The following is a 17,776-nucleotide window of genomic DNA, read 5'->3' on the forward strand; positions in this document are numbered from 1 at the left end:
TTGTACAAAACCAGCAAGGCACTGTTACAACCTTGCCACAACCATTATCAGAATGACTGTGTTATTTTAAATTACCATTAATTTCATTTCATCAATTCTCATTATAACCCTTTCATCATTAAAAAGATATATAGTTCTTTATAGCTAGTTGTCACTTTTTGATAATGTAATACTGCATGCCCTTCCAAATTTGCTCAGAACATGAGGTAGAGGTAGCTCATTTAGAGTTTATAGTTGTTGTGGATTTTTTAAGTGTATAGGGAAGGGGAAAAGCAGATGAATATTAAAGAATACTGAAAAAAAATTAAGGCAGCTTTAGTATGTGTTTCAATACTATAAATATTTTTTATCTGCATGCTTTTTTTGGGAAAAAACCCAAATAAGAACAAAAAAAGAGAACAAAACAGAGCAAAGCAATCAAGGCAAACAGGACACTGGAATAAGAAAAGGTAATGTGGATGATGAAGGTGTAACAGGGCCATAAGCCCAGAACAGCTGGGTTTAGCTGTGGTACACTGTACACTCCTCCCCACTCACTTATTTTAACCCTTGCTTTTGTTCAGGTTTCTTTTCTCTACATAGCCCAGTTTGCACCAGGCTCTGCATGGTCTGTTATTAATAGATTTTTGTTACAAACCATGAGCCAGATTTCTAAAGTCTTCACCTTTAATTTCATGCACACGTAAATGTGCCCATCTTGGTCAAGTGAGCTATCACAGGCACAAATAATTATTTGTGAGCACAAGCAGCCAGCCACTTTCAGCCATTCTCTGCCCCTTCTGTGCATGACTCCCTCACAGTGCACAGGTCTCTGAAGTGCTAAATATCTGCTAAACATACACAATCCTTACAACTTGGACCCGTGATTATATTTAACTGCACTGAGCTGGGTAAGTTATTAGCCTGGCCCTTTGGATTCTCATGGTATTTCTTTTATCTTGAAGGACAGAGCAGGAGATTTATTGCTGGAAGGATGAAGTACAGTGATTTTCTCTGTGTGCTTCCATTCCTAGGTTTACGTCATGCCTGTAAATAATTAAGTAGATACCTACTAATAAGAGGCAGATTGGTTGCTAATGGCCAGAGTGCTGTCAGGTTCAGTTGGGCACTGAACTACAAAAAGGGTAAAGGCAGACTGAGGTCCATTTTGGTTACCAGCACAGAGAGGGAAGGGGCACAGGGCATCTCTGCCCTGAAGGAGAACAGAGAAGATCTGAATTTTTCTCAATTCACCTGCACTTTAGCAAGTCTGTCCCAATGGGCTAAAAAGCAGGAATCACAATGATTCACCTCACAATGAAAAACAGCTTGAAGTCAGAATTGCTTTCATGCAACTTCTTCCCAAAAGATCAATGCATGATTTCTGTATCTTCTGAAACAATTTTTGTACTCTTCTATCTCTGATAATCAAGTCAGAGTTCTATAATGTGTTTCTTAGACCAACTGTCTTGGTCTGAGAAACACTTATAATCAGGACTGAGGTGCACATGCAATTAAAATGCACAGCTTTTAAACCCAAACAGACTTGAATCTGCAACACGTCTGCCCATAAAATCCATGGGGAAAAAATGCTACAAGGTGATTGCAAGAGATGCTCTCCCAAACCTCATTTATTTCAAATGCAGGCTTTAAGCTCTTGTCTGGTGACCACTTGCCCCTCTTAATAGTATCACTATTTAAATGAGATGAATGAATTTAAATTTCTTTTGGAGTCTCTATCCACGCTGCTTGTTCTGCTTTATCATACAAACAGTTAGGACCATGCAACAAATTAACTCTCCACAGCCCTGAGACTGAGCTTCACCTGTAATTTATAGGTCTGATGACTTCAAGTTTCCTTTGAGGCCTCTGTGAGATTCATGGGCTGTGCACTCCCCTCAGTCCATCACTGCTGCTTTGGCAGTCCCTGTGCAGGCCCGTGCTCAGAACCATTGACTGCAGAATTGATCCTGTGACCTGTAACTCAGGGAATGGCCTCGCTGCCTCCTGCTGAGCACATCTGCAGCTCTTTGAGGTCACTCGATTGGGAGCCTCTCCCCATTTCCAACCATCATTTGGAGGTCACACAGTGACAGCACCTTTGCTTTATTTGTTTCTCTGCCGTGCCACAGAAAGTAGGGGACAGCAGTATGGATTTCACATGCCCTTTGAGAAAGGGGACTCTTATTTATTGGCTATGGTGTAAATTCACCAGGTTAATTTACAGAAGAGAGAGACCAGCAGCAGGAAGTCTAACACAGGAAAACTGCATTTTTTTCTGTCATTTAGTGACTGCTGATGTGTGTTCTTAGATGCAAATTTGTCACTGACTTTCTGCAGTTACAAAAAAAGATAAAGTTGAGTATAAAGGTACACCTGTTTTTTTTTTTTTAACAGAAATTTATCTCTCTTTACCAAAACAGAATATGGAATTATATTTTGAATAGAGATAAATATTGTTTTTAAGGTATGAGTTTTTGGTTTATTTTAAAAACAAGTTTCTCTAATTCTAGAACACATACAATATAATTTCTCTTAAAATCCTAGACTCTAAAGAGAAAGAACCCACTGGCATTAAATTTTTGAAAAACCTCATAACAGAAATTGTTAGGTCAGGCAGTTTTATTATGCCAACTTCCACTGGAGCTACAGAAGCCCCTGGGCATGTATTCCTGAGTTTGAGTTTGCCACAGGCTAGATGCTCTCACTCCCTATTTATGAGATTTGGTTGATCATTTCACCTTTCAAAAAATAAAAAAAAACCAAAAAAAACTACCAAGACCAATCGAGTTATTCACTGTGTTGGCAGAGAGAGAAAGGTGGCACAAACACTTCACACATACAGGAATGAAAGTTTAATTCATACCATAGAAATGCAAGCAAATATTAGAAATTCTCCCCATTAGCACTTCTGAATTACAATGGGAACTTTTTTAAATGTTTTATAGAATAATTTCAGTGGAAGAGAAATTTTGGTGAAACAAAATTCTACAGCAAGCCTGCCAGCAGTGACATACACTTTGTACATGTTGAGTTAGGAGCTACTCAAACTGGAGCATCTACTGATTTCTTTTCCTTAATAAACCCTAGAAAAAAAATGCTAAAACCTCTGTCCAGCAACTCACAAGTACCTTATTTTTAACCTGTCAATGAATTTACTATCATTAAAGCAAACTACAAGTACAGCACAATCTTTATACAAATAACACATGAAACAAATCAGAAAATCACCCAGCAATCTGCCCAATTCCAAGTCAGCTCCAAGTTTTAACATTTTATGATTACTGTAAGTGGACACTTCCAAAGTGATTGCAATTTGAAAAACAGCAGCATTTCTTGCTGTCATAAAAATATACAATAGCCAAGACAAAAGAAAAGTCATTTGAGTTATGCTAATGGTTGCAGATCAATTTGGCTCTAAAGAGCCTCCTCCTCTGGATTCAGCAGAACACCATAAACTGTGATTATGCACTGGCTGCTCCCACTGTATAAACCCAGGGTTGTCTTAAACAGCCATGCTGTGTTTTAAATGATGTCTTTCAGAAAGCTGACAAGTTAAATTTGACTCAGCCATTTAACTTGAAGCTTTTAAAAAGAGCAGATATACTCCAATGGTTCACCTCCGATGGCAGTGAGCTGCTTTGCAAGATTTGGTTCTTTATCATGACAGCAGAGAAACCAAAATTGAAAGAAGAATTGTTTACAGCTAATTATATTTAAGTGAAGTTGGACATGTCCTTTTTTCCTAAATTATTTTTTTCCAATTAAAAAAGCATACTTAAGGTTTTATTACCTGAAGGAAAAAAAGACATCATAAGAGCACGTGGAATAAGACAGGACCAAAAGATTTGTTTTAAAACATTTCACCCAAAGCCTTCCACTTCAAGGCTGGCTTCAGAGTGCTAGAGAACAGCAACTTTAATCCTACTTACCTGTTCTATCCATTACAAGGAGCAGGACAGGAGAGTTAGGGCATGGAAACAATTCATAGCAATATTAGAAATCTAGAACTTCCCAGAATGAAAGTACAATGGGCCACGTCCAATCCTTCAACTGGTATAACCTAGAGCAGCAATTAGGTCCCATCATTTATCCTCTTCATTAGCTTACTCATCCATAGCAGTATCCCAGTCAGCAGAACACAGAGGGAACAAAGCACAGCTTTGTCCTGCTTCTTTCTCAGCCCTCAAGCTCTACAGAGCCCCTCTTGTGAGGGGGTGTGAATGTTCATGCATAAACTCCTTTCAATATGTGAATTGTGCCAGCAAAACATTTGCAAAACTTAAAACTTTTCAATGGTTAAAAACACAGTAGAGTAGAAGTGTAGATAAGTAAACATGCTCACCTCGTGTGGATTGCTGTAGCCCAGAAGAAGATTTGCTGCTTTAATGTCCCCATGGACATACTCATTTTCATGTATGTACTCCAAAGTATCCAACTAGGAAAGAGTTTAGAACAGAGGAGAGAACATCATCATCTTCTCCACTCTGCCCCCAAATATTTCTCACTTAGACAGGGGAACCAAGGGCTACACAAACTGAGCTGCCAAATTTGGCTTGGACTAATGATGGCAAAGCATAAACAAGTCATCCTGTGCTTGAGATATCCATGTGAAACTACCTGAGTACCAGCTTCTAAATCACAGAGCAGGAATGAAACCAGTACTTTACAAACACCAGAGGAGATGCTGAGAACACCAAGCTCTTAGAAAGATCCTATTCCATCATTTCTAAAGGTCTGGCATACATTTGATCCTGCCAGTGATTACAAGACCAGCACCTGATGTCACAGCCCCCCTGCATCAACACCTCCAGCTCCTTACTGAGGCACAATAGCTCTAATTATTATTAAAACCACATTTGCACTTGGCAACTCATACAAAGGACAAGCCAGTCCTGACTTTTGGAGAACACAAACAGTGTTAGAAGTTTTTCAGTCATGTGACTATGAAAGCCCTTCCATTTTTATAAAAAATATTATTATTTAGGTTAAAGGGATGCTTTGAATGCATCCAGTCTAAGAGTTTCTCTTCTCTAACTTAAGACCATTGCCTCTACTCCATTTTCTATCCACCTCTGCTCAGCAATAGCAGTATTTCACAGTAACAAATCACGTTACAAAGCAGCACATATGTAACTTTCTGTTGGAATGTGCCAGTGACACCATTTGAGAACAAAACTGGTATTTGCAGACTGGCCAAATCCTGGCCTGTATGATTGGTGTGTTCAGCAAACACACTGAAAATTTGGCATTCAGGCATGCAATTGTGAACTTTGACAAATATGGATGTCTAATACAATACCCTTCAGACACTGAAAAAAAATCAATACATGTTGAAACATGAGAATAGGCTTACACATCTCAGTCTAGACACACAGGTTGAAGTGGTTGGTCTGTGTTTTAACCTATTAGAAAAAAAATTGCTTTGACCAAATTTCAGTCTGTAGGGGAGTCCTGATTTTCCACTGAACACTTTCTTTTCTTAAAAAACCCCAGAGAAATAAGAAAATACATAGCATTTACACATTTAATTCTAAACTCAGCAGCCACCTAAAGGAGCTGTATTAGCAAGATGATTCTCTAGTTGAACTCAGCAAATTTGAGACACAGCAATTTCCTCTCTGTCTGTGCATACCATCCGTGCCCCAAGCTGCAGAACAATCTCCTTCTTAAACCTGCTTCCACAATCTTCAAAGATCCTTTGAAGGTCTTGCCCCAGTCTCTCCATGACCATGAACCTGTAGCTGTGAAGAAATACAAAAAGGGAGGAATCCTTTAAGACATGACTGCAAGTTCGTGTCAGATTGAAAGGACTAAATCTCCATTTTTGAAAATGGGTCATCAGTCAAACTGAGGCTTAATAACCATTTATCTCATTACCTTTTTCCATTGTACTCAGCCAGGCCTGATCCCCAAAACACTGGAATTCCTAAACACCTAATTTTTTTGAGATTCATCCATTTTCTTACTGTAATAATAAAAAGAACATAACATTGGGTTAGAGGCAGCTGAGAACACCAGGTTTGGGGTGTTTTCTCTGTCCTAGGGCTGGCCTGTCCCTGGAGTGCCTTCCTTGGTGTGCATGTAATAAATGTGGCCCTGTTCTGGCTGGTTGGCTTCTGTTCTCCCTTCTGACCAGAAAGGACAAGGCCAACACCCAAACAACAAAACCTACAGCAATCCAGAACTACCACAGCACCAACTGGCACTGGTTCAGGGTATATGAATTGAGCTGGCTTTTGAGCTCTAAAGCAACAGTTCTTAACAAAAGTAGTTAAACCCAGAGTCAGAGCTGAGACATTACTTACTATGCTCTTGTTTTGCAGCCCTCTGGTAAAACTTCAGCTCAGAAAACAAGGGGCCATTTTCAAGATATTCCTGTTGAGAAACAAATAAAGCTGGTATGATAAAAGGTATCAGGAAGACAACAGTTTCTTAAGAAAAGCATATAAGAAATAACAAGAGAACGAAACCCTTTTTATCTCCCAGATTCCATGTCACCTGAAATTTAATTTAAGTAGCTAAAAAGAAAAGTTGTTTGGCAATGCATTTTCATAACCAACACAGATTCTTTCAGATATTATTTAAGACACTATTTTCAGAAATATTGGAGATCAGGTGTGTTTGAGATCATAGTCTAATTTTCCTTACTAAACTGTTGAGGGGTTGTAATGAAGGAAAAAAATCAAGTCAAGGAAATACTGTGTGTCATGGAAATGCCAAATATATCCCCAAGCAGGGAAAGGATATAAAAAACCCAAAGCACCAAAAGCAACAAGCATGCAATAAAAACCCAATGCTGAAACTAAGGATATATAATTAAGAGAAAGAACTGCATGCAAGTTAATAATTTAAAATGAGATCTACACGTTACCACTTTAATGACATGCACTGCATCATCTTCTACAGGAACCTGAGTTTGAGGGGATGCTGTAAAGGAACAAAGAGATGGAGATCAAGCTGTATGCAACAAAATGTAATTGCAAATAAAGACTGTGCTAACACTGAGTCAGGCAACCAAAAATACACACCAAAAGATAGTCTGAATTCCTCCTTTTAAAGGTCAGAGCTTTGCCAAGTTCCAAGAAATATAAAACAAAACCAACACACAGAGAGAAGTTTTAATCAACAAGTAGAGAAGCAATTTGAAGCCCTGCTTTCAGAAGTCTACCCTGGATGTTAATTAAGGAGTAAGCAGGATGTCCTCAGTGCACGTTGGCACCACAATGAGCCATTCCATTAGGACAGACCCTGTTTAAGTCATTCCAGCCAATTGGAAAACCACTGTATTTGGTTGCTGTCAATCTGCTGTCGTGACAAAGACACCACTTAGAAGTTCTGACCTACATTATGCCTCTAGACAGGATTGTCTGCTTTCCTCTATCACAAATTAATTTGGCCCTAGAACCTTGATTTCTATTCTGGCATTATTTAGACACTGGCCTAAGTTGGGGATAGCACAGCCACCACCTGCCTAAAGGGGAGCTGAGGGATTGTGCCTCTCAGTGCAAGTAGAGATTTCAAAACAATAATTGACCACATGTGCCAATTACAGCCCAGGAGACAGAACCTCTGTGCACAGACAATGCAATCCTATTTTCTTCTGACCCTGAGAGAACTATCAGCTCTCTCTGATACTACTGAAGCTACACAGAGCTACACTGGGATTAAAATTTAATGAGACTAAATCATCTTTTAGAATCATCACTGAAAAAAGGTAAAAAGAATACAATTCCTAGGAAATAAGTGTCCCTTTCAAACTTCTGATAATGATCAAATACCAACAACAGTCCAGGTGTGAAACACTTCAACCACGAGCACACACAAAAATAGACCCCTTTTATCCGCATAATAAAAATCAAGTAAACTTGGATCTAATCAAACCATCCAAGCTTACTTTTTTTGATGGTCAGGGCATAAAAATACTTCTACAATGAACAGTCTCCTTCAGCTGCCATCTTCCTTCAATTCTATTCAGCATCTTGGTTGAATCTGGCAGGGTACACACCTCACCTACCCACAGGCTCCCCACTGACACTTCCCCATGTGAATGCTGCTGTGCTAATAACACACTAAAATAAAATTAAAATATTAAAACAGTAGATCTGGAAGGTGTGAACTATCCACAGACTTACACAAGTAACAGTGACATCGAGAACACACATTAAATCTACTAGAAGAGAAGTTTTGGTACACTTTGTTCCTACCATATTTTTGTACTGAAGTGGGAATTAAGGCACAGGCATTTATATCTTTCATTTTTCTCTGCCATATATAGAATATGTATTAATAGAAGACATTTGTAAAAGAAGCACATCCCATATGCTTTCACTGCATTCAACAACATCACATTACCCAAACAGAATTTGATGTGCTCCTTTCTCTGGCACAGATCAGAAAAGAACCTCTTGATAAGAAAATGTAGTTCAATACCAAGTTACTTAACAGAGGTTTGATAGGTGTAGCAAGTATCAAATTTAAATGTATTTGAAAGAGGCTGATCTAACTTCCCTGTAGACTTCTTGACATTTTATAAAGAGAGGCCTCATTCATGGTAATCTGGAGCAGAGTAACAGCTGTCAGGGTAATGAAGAGGAGCAATTAACAGGCGGTAGCCCAGCAAAAGGGCTTCACCCCCGTGGTTCTTACACTGTGCTGGCTTGGATGCTTTTGGAGTCACACTGAAAGTCACACATCCTGAAGGAAAATAAACCCAAACACAACCAGCAATGATTACAAAGTGAAAAGGGTTAGAAAAGTCAAAGCTCAACACGATACTGAAACAGGTGCCCCACATAATGAGTTCCATTCAAGTGTACAAAAGGAGAAAAGGTATTATTTTTACTGCACATACATGGAACAAGGCACAACAGTCCCCACGAATAACACTAAGCTTCTTACACAGGTAATGCTGGGACAATCAGTCTCATCCACACAGATGAGCAGAAGTTGCATGTGCACCTTTTGCTACACCACTTTACCCATTCAGATGCCAACCAGCAATACTCCATTCGCAGCTCAGAAAAAAGACAGACTATTTTTTTGTCCATAAATAAGCATAAATGGTTTTTTAAAAATTGTCTCATTACTATGTATAGTTATTTAACAGACTGGAAAGGCTCCCAAGGTTTAACAAACAGTCTGATTACATACCTCATAGACCACCACCACATACTCTCCTGCGAGTTTAGCTCATAGTTAATTACTGTATACTCGTAATTAGCCATGTGCTAGCCTCGTTCTGTGTGGTAGCACATGGCTATTTATAATATTACAATCAGTTAAATGCTAGACTGCAGGACAGTGAGCAGAGACTCTGCAGGAGAGCAGTGCTGATAGGCAGGAGGTCTCTGATGGCAGATAAGTACTCACAGAGGGTACCAGGAGCACTATATGGTGAGATTATGTTTGCAAGAAAGCCCTTAAAATAGCATAACAAGTGCACAAGTTCCCAGCTTATGCTGCTTTTGTCAACTAGAGATGCACAACCCCTGACTTTTGGGGACGGGGGTGTTGATGCAGGCACACAACCCAAACCATTGTCTGCATAACTGGGAGCACTGGTGCAGGATGTAGTTGTGAAGGAGGCTGTGGCTGTTTTCACCTCATGCCAAGAGGAGTCTCACAAAACATTTGTAAAGGGCAAAGGGCACAGCTCTGCCCTCCCTTCCTCCCCTTCAATCCACAGTCACAGCTACCACACCAGTGTGGGGCGCACAGCTTTAAAATGCCCTCTGAAATAAAGCAGTGCAGCAAGATTCACATCCTAGCCATGATTTCCAACTGCTGTGCCTGCACAAAAATCTCACCTGGAATTAACCCATGTCCAGGATTCCACAGCAGTTATGGCCTTATCATCCACTTTAACCATGAATTTCATCCCTTTTGTTGCTGAGTGCCACATCCTTAATTAATGGCACTCTCTAATGTTAACAAGCTATGGTAACAAAAGGGTGTTTGTGGCTGAACTGCCATTTCCTACAACCACACAGCACAATTGCAGCCTGACACAGAGGAACGTGCCAATTCCCTCTGCCAGTTCAAACGTGCTTGTTGTAGTTTTAGCAGTTAATTTGTGGCAGTCACATTTGGAATATGGTGAAATATTTTCAACGGCTCTCACAGAACCACTTTTGTTGACAAAGTTTACACAGTGGAAAAGAAAACAGCACTGATTTGGCAGTTTGGAGAAACAGCCCTGCTCCTGTCCACAGCTGGTGTCTTTGCCACTGCTGGATATTTTGAGGATATATTTGTTTGGGAAACACAAATAAAAGTATTTTCAGAAGTTCTTTAGTTGCTACTATTTTATTTTTGCTTTGTCCCACTCATTAGCTAATCCTGAGGAGTGATATATCAGCTTAGTTTTTGCAGCAATCAAAACTAATCTCAAAAATGTCACATTTTTGAAGTTACAGGCTACCTATAAAAAAGCTGGAGAAGTTCTGACCCTGTTCAAGTCAAGCCAAGAGCTGTTAAGTTCAATGGGTAAAAGCAGGGAAGGGGTGCTGCTCAGAGCATCTAACAATAAAAAAGGACCCAAGCTGCAGCAATAGAATTACTAAAAACAAAACAAGCACAAGTAAATAAAAAGCAGCATTTGCTACTAAACACAACTTCATCTACCTCCTACATAGGGAAGGTGCTAAGGCAAGCATTTAAAGGCAAACAAAACACACTGCCTCCCCCGCCCTGACACTGCAATATACAACATTTCCCAAAAACTGAAACATTCCATGTTTGAAGGGAGTTTACACCCCACTTTCATTGCAGCCTAAGGAAGACCTGCCTCTCTGTTACTTTATAGATGCAGCATAATTTCCTGGACAGACTCTGCTGAGCAGCATGTCTGACCAGGTTTTATTCTATATTCTTATTACAGGTGGTTTTAGGAATGTAGAGGGGTTTTATACAGATTACAGATACATAACCCTCCACAAGACCCATCTTCTGCAAGACCAAACTAAACTGATTTTGGGACAAAATAGTGTTCAACTGCTCTACTGTTTTACAGGTAACTCCAAGTGCCTCCAAGTTAAGAGCATTCAGTACTGGTAAAGAAATTTCACAACATTTCTTACTTGTGTTTCTGTGCAACCTTAATCTTGACTCACCAGAGTTTTTGTATGCCACATTAATGGAAGCCAATTGTTTGACTTTCAAAGTTAATTACTTCAAGCTGGAATAGGGATGACACATCCTTTAACCCCAGGCAGAAAAGCTTTGCATGGCCTGCTCTTACAGCACTCTCAGATGGGAGCCCAGGCCCCTAATATTTAAAACTTGATGCACAAACTGTTTTCTGGCAAGATTCTGCTGCAGCCCATCTGCTGGTCTGACATGGTGCCCACTCAGAAGATACAATGCCAGTTTCAGTAGGGTACAGGTGCCAAAGACAACTGAAGCAGTGCCCTCTGTGAGACAACAGGTACCTTAGCTGTCCTCCAAAGCTCCTCCTCCATCCCCCGCTGAAAGTAAATAATAAATAAATTCAATCAAAACTGCTCTCCTGACCTCCCAGCATTACTCAGCATATGGAAGAAGAATCCCAACACATGATGTGGCAGAACACTGCAGTGTAAGAGCAATGACCTCTGCAGGCTTTGTAACAGGCTTTCGACTATCGTGCGAAAATGAGTTACACATTCCAAGTTAGGACTCTCAGCTTACAGGGGACCCAAAAAGAAAGAAAGGGGGAAGATTCCAGAGGAAGCACTCACCAGCAAGAACTAGTAAAGGTAAGGAATATTTTCTCTTTGAGAGATGGTGCAGGTCAGTCAGCCCTAAGTAGCCTCTGAGTAGCAAAATCATGCTAAGTTTATGATTTAGTTTGTCTACAAACAGGGTGCTTGCAGTATCTCTATTTGTACAGTTTAATATTAGTGACTAGACAAAAAGACCCTTCCTGAAGTGGTGTTTGTCTTCTAACACATTTATTTTCACACTAAGGTTCACACCTGCAGGTATTTTAACATGTTGAAATTGAGAAAAATCCATCCCTAACCCGAGTTACCTGCTAGTGCTTTTAAAATTACAGGGCTTTGCTATTATGATCCATCCTTCCATTGAGCTAATAAAAACCATGCTGAATTTATCTTTTGGTATCATTTTACTGCATTTTTAATTAATTTGCTGCATTATTTTAATTTAAGCAACTGCTGAAGTACTTGGTTTCTCCAGAAGCAATTGCTAAAGCAGCTGCCCAAGCAAACCAAGGAATGAACAATAGGACCAAGTGTGCTTCCATCGATGCTTCTCTCCCTTGACAGAGGTACATCCCTGCTCACAACTATACAAATTATCCATGGAAGTTAGTCTGAAACAGAAACAAACTCTCTTTCACACCTCAGCCTGATTCCCAGAGTACCAGCACTATGACCCAAGCTTAAAAGAACAGGCCCTAACAGATCTCCTTACCCCCACCAGTAGCAGGGCTCACTGTACTGCTAGTATTAAAAGACAATATTCACACATTTAATCACTGCTTACTGCTCAGGAAGAAATTCTCTTTTCCTTGAAAATGTGAGAAAAAAACCTCAAAAGGAAAGGAAAGTGCACTGGCTATATTGATCTCCAAGCAGGGTACAATTCAATGATGACCTTATTTTCCCAAGCTTCATAAAATTAAAACACATTTACAATGCAGTAAGTTTTATCATAAAAGACACCATCTAACAAACAGTTGTACATAAATTTTAAAAAATATTCTGTTTTTCAGAACCACTCCTTTCCATGAGAAAGAAGCCTGCAAGTAGATAGCACTGGATGCAGCAGGCTGCACGTGACAGAGGAATCTTAACAAAACATTGTGTGACCTTTCTGCATTTAAATTTTCAGTCCAAATTGTACATTAATAGAGTGCTTGCAGCAGGACTAGAGAATGATTTATATAAAGATTGGTGTTAATTACTGGCTGTGATCAGAGAGATAAATGAGAGAATGTAAGGCTCCTCAGCTTCTGGTTAATTTTCCACTGCTCTCCACAGGGCTACAAACCAGTTGTGAGACCACCAATGTCACAGCCTTCCACAGGTGCTCTTCATTCTGCTCCCCTCATCAAAGGGGTAACAGCTCTACCTGAGAGCGAATCAGCACCACCAACAACACAAAAATTTGGAACAGAGTGGAAAGAGTAAGAATAATCAGAAAACAAGGGAAAGCATTTGTGAGGCAGGGCAGAACCTGAAGATCATGGTAACTTTCATGCACACAATTAGAAGTTCTGAAGCCCTACATTTGCATCCTAGGAGTCAGAGTCAGTAAGTGGCTTTCAGCAGCTTTGACTTAGTGAACAGAACCTTCTTCCACAAAATGCACCCCTAGTAAATAGATTTTGCAGAGATACTGTAAAATTTCTCAAGAACGTTGTTATAGATTAATGGAGTATGGAATACCCTTAATGGGAAATTAAGCTGTAACAACCACATCAAAATCTTTACACTGCTACTGTAAAAATACTTATTAAAAGATATAGCTGGCAAAGTTAACCTTTACTTTCAGAAAAGGGCTGTGCTCTTCATACCTGGCAGGCAATCGAACCTCCTGTCTCCCACCTCTCTACAGCTCCTTCTCTGAAAGTTAGTGGTCCTCTCACACCTTGCTCTAGGTGTTCTAAAAACAGGTCTGAACAGCACAGAGAATAGGGGGTGTCTCCAAGCACCTGTGTCTTGATCACAAAAATCTGCCATCCACTTCACTCCTCCTGGTTCTCAAAGACAGCTGAATTTTGTAGCATCAAGGCCCCAGAAAGCTGCTGAATGGTATACTTTAATATAAACACATCAGAGATCAAGAGGTGGACAAAGAAAAGAAAGCTTCAGTGTCAATACTTAGAGATAAATGTCCGTTTTGTCTTTAACTGATGAGCTACAAGGGGAACTGAGCCTTCAGTGCAGTTAGCATTCACTGTTCCTCCTGAAAGAAGGGATTAAATGAACACAAATGCCATTACAAAAGTGGCAGCTGCATTTCCTCAGCCATGCTGTCACTCACAAAAAACCAGAGAATAGTAATACCAAGAGTCCCTGATTCTCATTCTAATCCACTGACTGCTCTCCACCTCAGTTCAGTGGGAGCCAAACTGCAACAAACACTTCAATATAAAAAATCACCTTGGTGGGTTCTGTGATCAGGCAGAAAACTCAAATCTCCCTGGAACTGTCTGAATCCCATGTGCTAAGCCACCCTCAAGGTCCAGTGTGATTTGGCTGCAGCAGGAAATGACAGTCACATTCTGAGTGATTCAGGAACACAGCATGACTGGTCCTACACATGGAGAGCTACACCCACTACAAATTGCTTTCTGCACTGCATCCCCAGCTCCCTCAAAGCCTTCTGTCTGTGGGAGACTTCTGCAGGTTCCCACCCTCCTGTCCTTCAACTCAGAATGGAAATATCCAGAAACACCTGTACTTCTTAGCCCATGCTAAGGTCCATTTTCTCACGGTAACATCGCTCATGTGCCCAACTCACAGCACCTCTCAAATGTAACCAGCTAATGCTTCAAAGGTGGTCATAAAATGTAATAAGATATACCAAAAGGAAAAAGAAAAATACTCTAAGAGCCCTACCCTTTGACATCTCTGTATCTGATCTGTTATCCCTGTCATTCCCACTGTATCTGATCTGAAATCCCTATCATTCCCACTGGCTCTGTCTGCAGTGAGGAACAGTGTGAATTTCTGAGGAACAGAAATTCCAGAGGAAACCAAACCGGAAACTTCATTACGGGAACCTTGCTACTGTATGTAGCTGATTTCTACATAAAAGGAAGCTGGATTGTGTATAGGAGTGACTTGCTTACTAAGTTTTAAGCCTTAATATTCCAAATAGAATTCACATTACTGTAACTCAAAAAGACCATGCTAGGCTTCAGGGACAATGCAGTAAACTGCTTCTAGGTGATTCTTCACTGCTTCATACAAGCTCAACTTAATAGTGTCCAAATAGACACTGTGAAGTAGTTTCTATATGCTGCCATGAAAAGAAAAGAAAAACCAAACCACCCAAGCTCATAATATTGCCTGGGACACAGGATTTGCCCTTTCACAGAGACCAGCAACAGTAACATACATTACACCCTCTGCAGTGACGCAGAATGCTTTACAAACTGCCTTTCACAACTATTCACTCCTCACAGAGCAGAGCACAAACTGACTGAAGTGCAGTGGCTTCTGAAGGAATCACTGAAACTTACTTAGGCCAGAGCAAATACAGAACACCACTTCCCCCTCTGCTGAAAAGATGAATTCAGAGGCAGCACCCAGCTAAGTATTGTTACTGTTTCACTTTCGGGGTCAAAGCTAATTTACTGTTGGCCAGCAAATAACACTTCCAATAACCAGAAACTGAAAGAATGCTACAGAGCATGAGGTTGGCACAAGGCCAAAACCCTGGCTGAGGAAAATTACTTTTACTTTGAAAAACATCACCTGGAAGTGCTTTGACACAGTGGCACCTTGGTTGCCCCACTCAAGATCCATAAAAAAGCGCATTAGTATCCAGTAAAATAAGCTGGACAGGCCATGGAGAACACTGTGCATTATGAGCAGGAACGGAGCAGGAACAGCTCAGAAAACCACACTTGAAGAAGGATCACCACCAGCATGTAACCCACACTTTTTAAAGTTACTGCCTTTTCCAGTTCAGGAAGTTACAAAGCAATTTGCAAGTCACCCTCTTAATTATCAGCAGTAGTTTACCTAAATAGATCAGGCCAAATCCTCCCTGGCCGATCTGACTGCCCAGCCTCCAGGTTTTTCCTTCGGTGTCTTTCAGGATCATGTCTTTAGGGAGCGGGACTGGCAGCTTGCCTTTGCCGGGACCTTTGGGCGGCATCGTACCTTGAGGGAGGGGAAAACGAAAGAGAAAGCCTGTTGAAAAATTGCTGCCAGAAGGCTCAATATCCCTCGATGTGCTTTGCCCACCAGCACGGAGCAGGGACAGGGGGCGATGTCCCTCAGCCCGCTCCCCTTCACCCACCTCCACAGAGCCCCCTCGGCCTCCCCCCGCCGCCGGCCGCAAACTTCCCAGCCGGGCACTTCCGCAGCAGCAGCAGGAGGAGGAACGGGTAGCGGGATGCCGTCTTCCCACCGAGAAACCCGGGGCGGGGAAACCCGGGGCGGGGATCGGGGCAGGGCCGGGGCAGCCCCGGCCGGGACGGGGGACTCCCGCAGCCGCCCCCTCACGGCCCTCCGCGCGGCGGGGCGGGGCGCGCGCCATTCCCGCCTCCCACCAGCCCCGCCGCCTCCGCTCGGGGACGCGGAGCGGGGAGAAGGCGCCCGAGAAGTCGGTGTGTCCCGGCTGTTCCGGCTCCTCGCTCCGGGAGAAGGCAGACGGAGGAGCAGGGACGTTAAGGGGAACGGAGGAGGAGGGAGATGGAGCAGGGAGATCGTGAGGGAGGTGGCGTCCGCTGCCGTCAGCCCCAGGCGTTCCCGCTCTCCCGCTTCTGAGGCTGCGCTTCGCGAGGGAGGAACTTTAAAAAAAATTATTTCGTGCGTAGAGATGTAGGAGATCAGACGGTCTCCTGCCTGAGGTAAAAAAAGAAAATCTCAGCTGACAGGATTTGAAGTAAAATAAAAGCCCCAAAACTGTTCTCCATGCACTTTGAGGAGGTGCAGCGAAGTCACAGAACTGTCGTGGTGCCACGCTTCCCTCAGGCCATTTCGGTTTTCCCTCAGGATCTTCCTGGCAGAGGTCAAGAGTAACCATTTCCACCCAGAAGCACAGGTACTCACCCCAGAACAGCGCAGTGGAAGAGGTAATGGCCACCTCAGGCTGGTTCCAGGCAGGGACAGAGGAGAGATGCTGCTGACCCAGGAGACCCTCAGCCCCAGCCCCATGTAAATTGGCAGTAAAGGACACTCTGAGGTGAGTTTTTATTCCCCGAGATCCCAGGGCATAGTTTTGATCACAGCCACCATTTTGTGCAAGTTTGCTTTATCGATAGGGTCTGTTCACCCAAGTACACACAACCTAGGCAGACCTGAGGGGGAACCACCAGACCACAACTACAAGTCCTTCTCCAGAAAAGAGGGTATAAAAAGTTTAAACCTATTTTTTTTTAAAGGCCTTGTGTCTTTTTTAAAAGGAGCAAAACATCAGCAACCACATAATTTGCAAGTAAACTTAAAAGTAGTAACACACATTACGACTGCAAAGCCCATCAGTAAATTAAGCCTTCATGTAGCAACTCTTTTGGCTTCATCAGTCTTGCAGGCTCTGTGGTTTTATCATTATTGAGAAGACCGGCTGAAGAATCACCAGCAGAAAGCTCAGCCATAAAAGAGACAAATTCAAAATTTCCATAAAGCGTTTTGTAGCGTTTTTCCCCTTTGCAACAGTTGCCAAAACAGACTGTAGGAGGGTGGTGTTTGGGTTGTTTGGCTTATTTAAAAAAGCAACTACAGCTGCCCAGTTCAGCATCAAAGAAACCATCACCAATATCAGTGTTATGTGTTACCTGGGTAAAGGATCTTTCCAGATGAAAATTGCCTTGAAATAGTTGCCTGGGAATCAGAGGATAAACCTCTGTTTAAGGAGAAAACTTTTTTGTTCAGCTGTTGCAAAGAGGTATCCATGTGATTAAACTGAAATGAAAGCATTATCAAAGGGCTTCCTGCTTCCAGGCTCTTTCCCTGCCCACAAAGTTTCACTAGAATAAGAAAGTGAAACAAAGTCAGATGAGGCAGAGGGGAAAAAAAACCCAAAACAACCCAAACAGGTTAAGTATGAATAATCATGGAGTTCTGAGGAATAGTGAACCATCTTTAATAACTCAGAGCTCTATCACAACTTG

The 17,776-nt window shown here is 41.6% G+C and overlaps 1 protein-coding gene across 6 annotated transcripts in view; it reads right to left on the reverse strand.

Moving 5' to 3' along the window:
* Positions 1–16,168, reverse strand: part of VRK2 (VRK serine/threonine kinase 2) — a 36,566-nt gene extending 20,398 nt beyond the window's left edge. For 5 of the 6 annotated variants that reach the window (XM_041474054.1, XM_041474053.1, XM_041474056.1 and 2 more), the window contains exons 1-7: positions 15,961–16,168; positions 15,681–15,821; positions 6,854–6,909; positions 6,288–6,357; positions 5,860–5,947; positions 5,615–5,723; positions 4,325–4,417 (exon numbers count right to left, since the gene is read on the reverse strand). In XM_041474054.1, the coding sequence (XP_041329988.1) occupies positions 4,325–4,417; positions 5,615–5,723; positions 5,860–5,947; positions 6,288–6,357; positions 6,854–6,909; positions 15,681–15,816 (552 nt within the window). In that variant the 5' untranslated portion in view covers positions 15,817–15,821; positions 15,961–16,168. Of the gene's footprint in view, positions 1–4,324; positions 4,418–5,614; positions 5,724–5,859; positions 5,948–6,287; positions 6,358–6,853; positions 6,910–15,680; positions 15,822–15,960 lie in introns of those variants that run through there. The other variant, XM_041474059.1, reaches the window with a different exon arrangement.
* Between the last annotated feature and the right edge of the window lie 1,608 nt (positions 16,169–17,776).

The sequence above is a fragment of the Pyrgilauda ruficollis genome, unplaced genomic scaffold (assembly GCF_017590135.1).
Source record: "Pyrgilauda ruficollis isolate IOZ18807 unplaced genomic scaffold, ASM1759013v1 scaffold31, whole genome shotgun sequence".
NCBI classification, from domain to species: domain Eukaryota; kingdom Metazoa; phylum Chordata; class Aves; order Passeriformes; family Passeridae; genus Pyrgilauda; species Pyrgilauda ruficollis.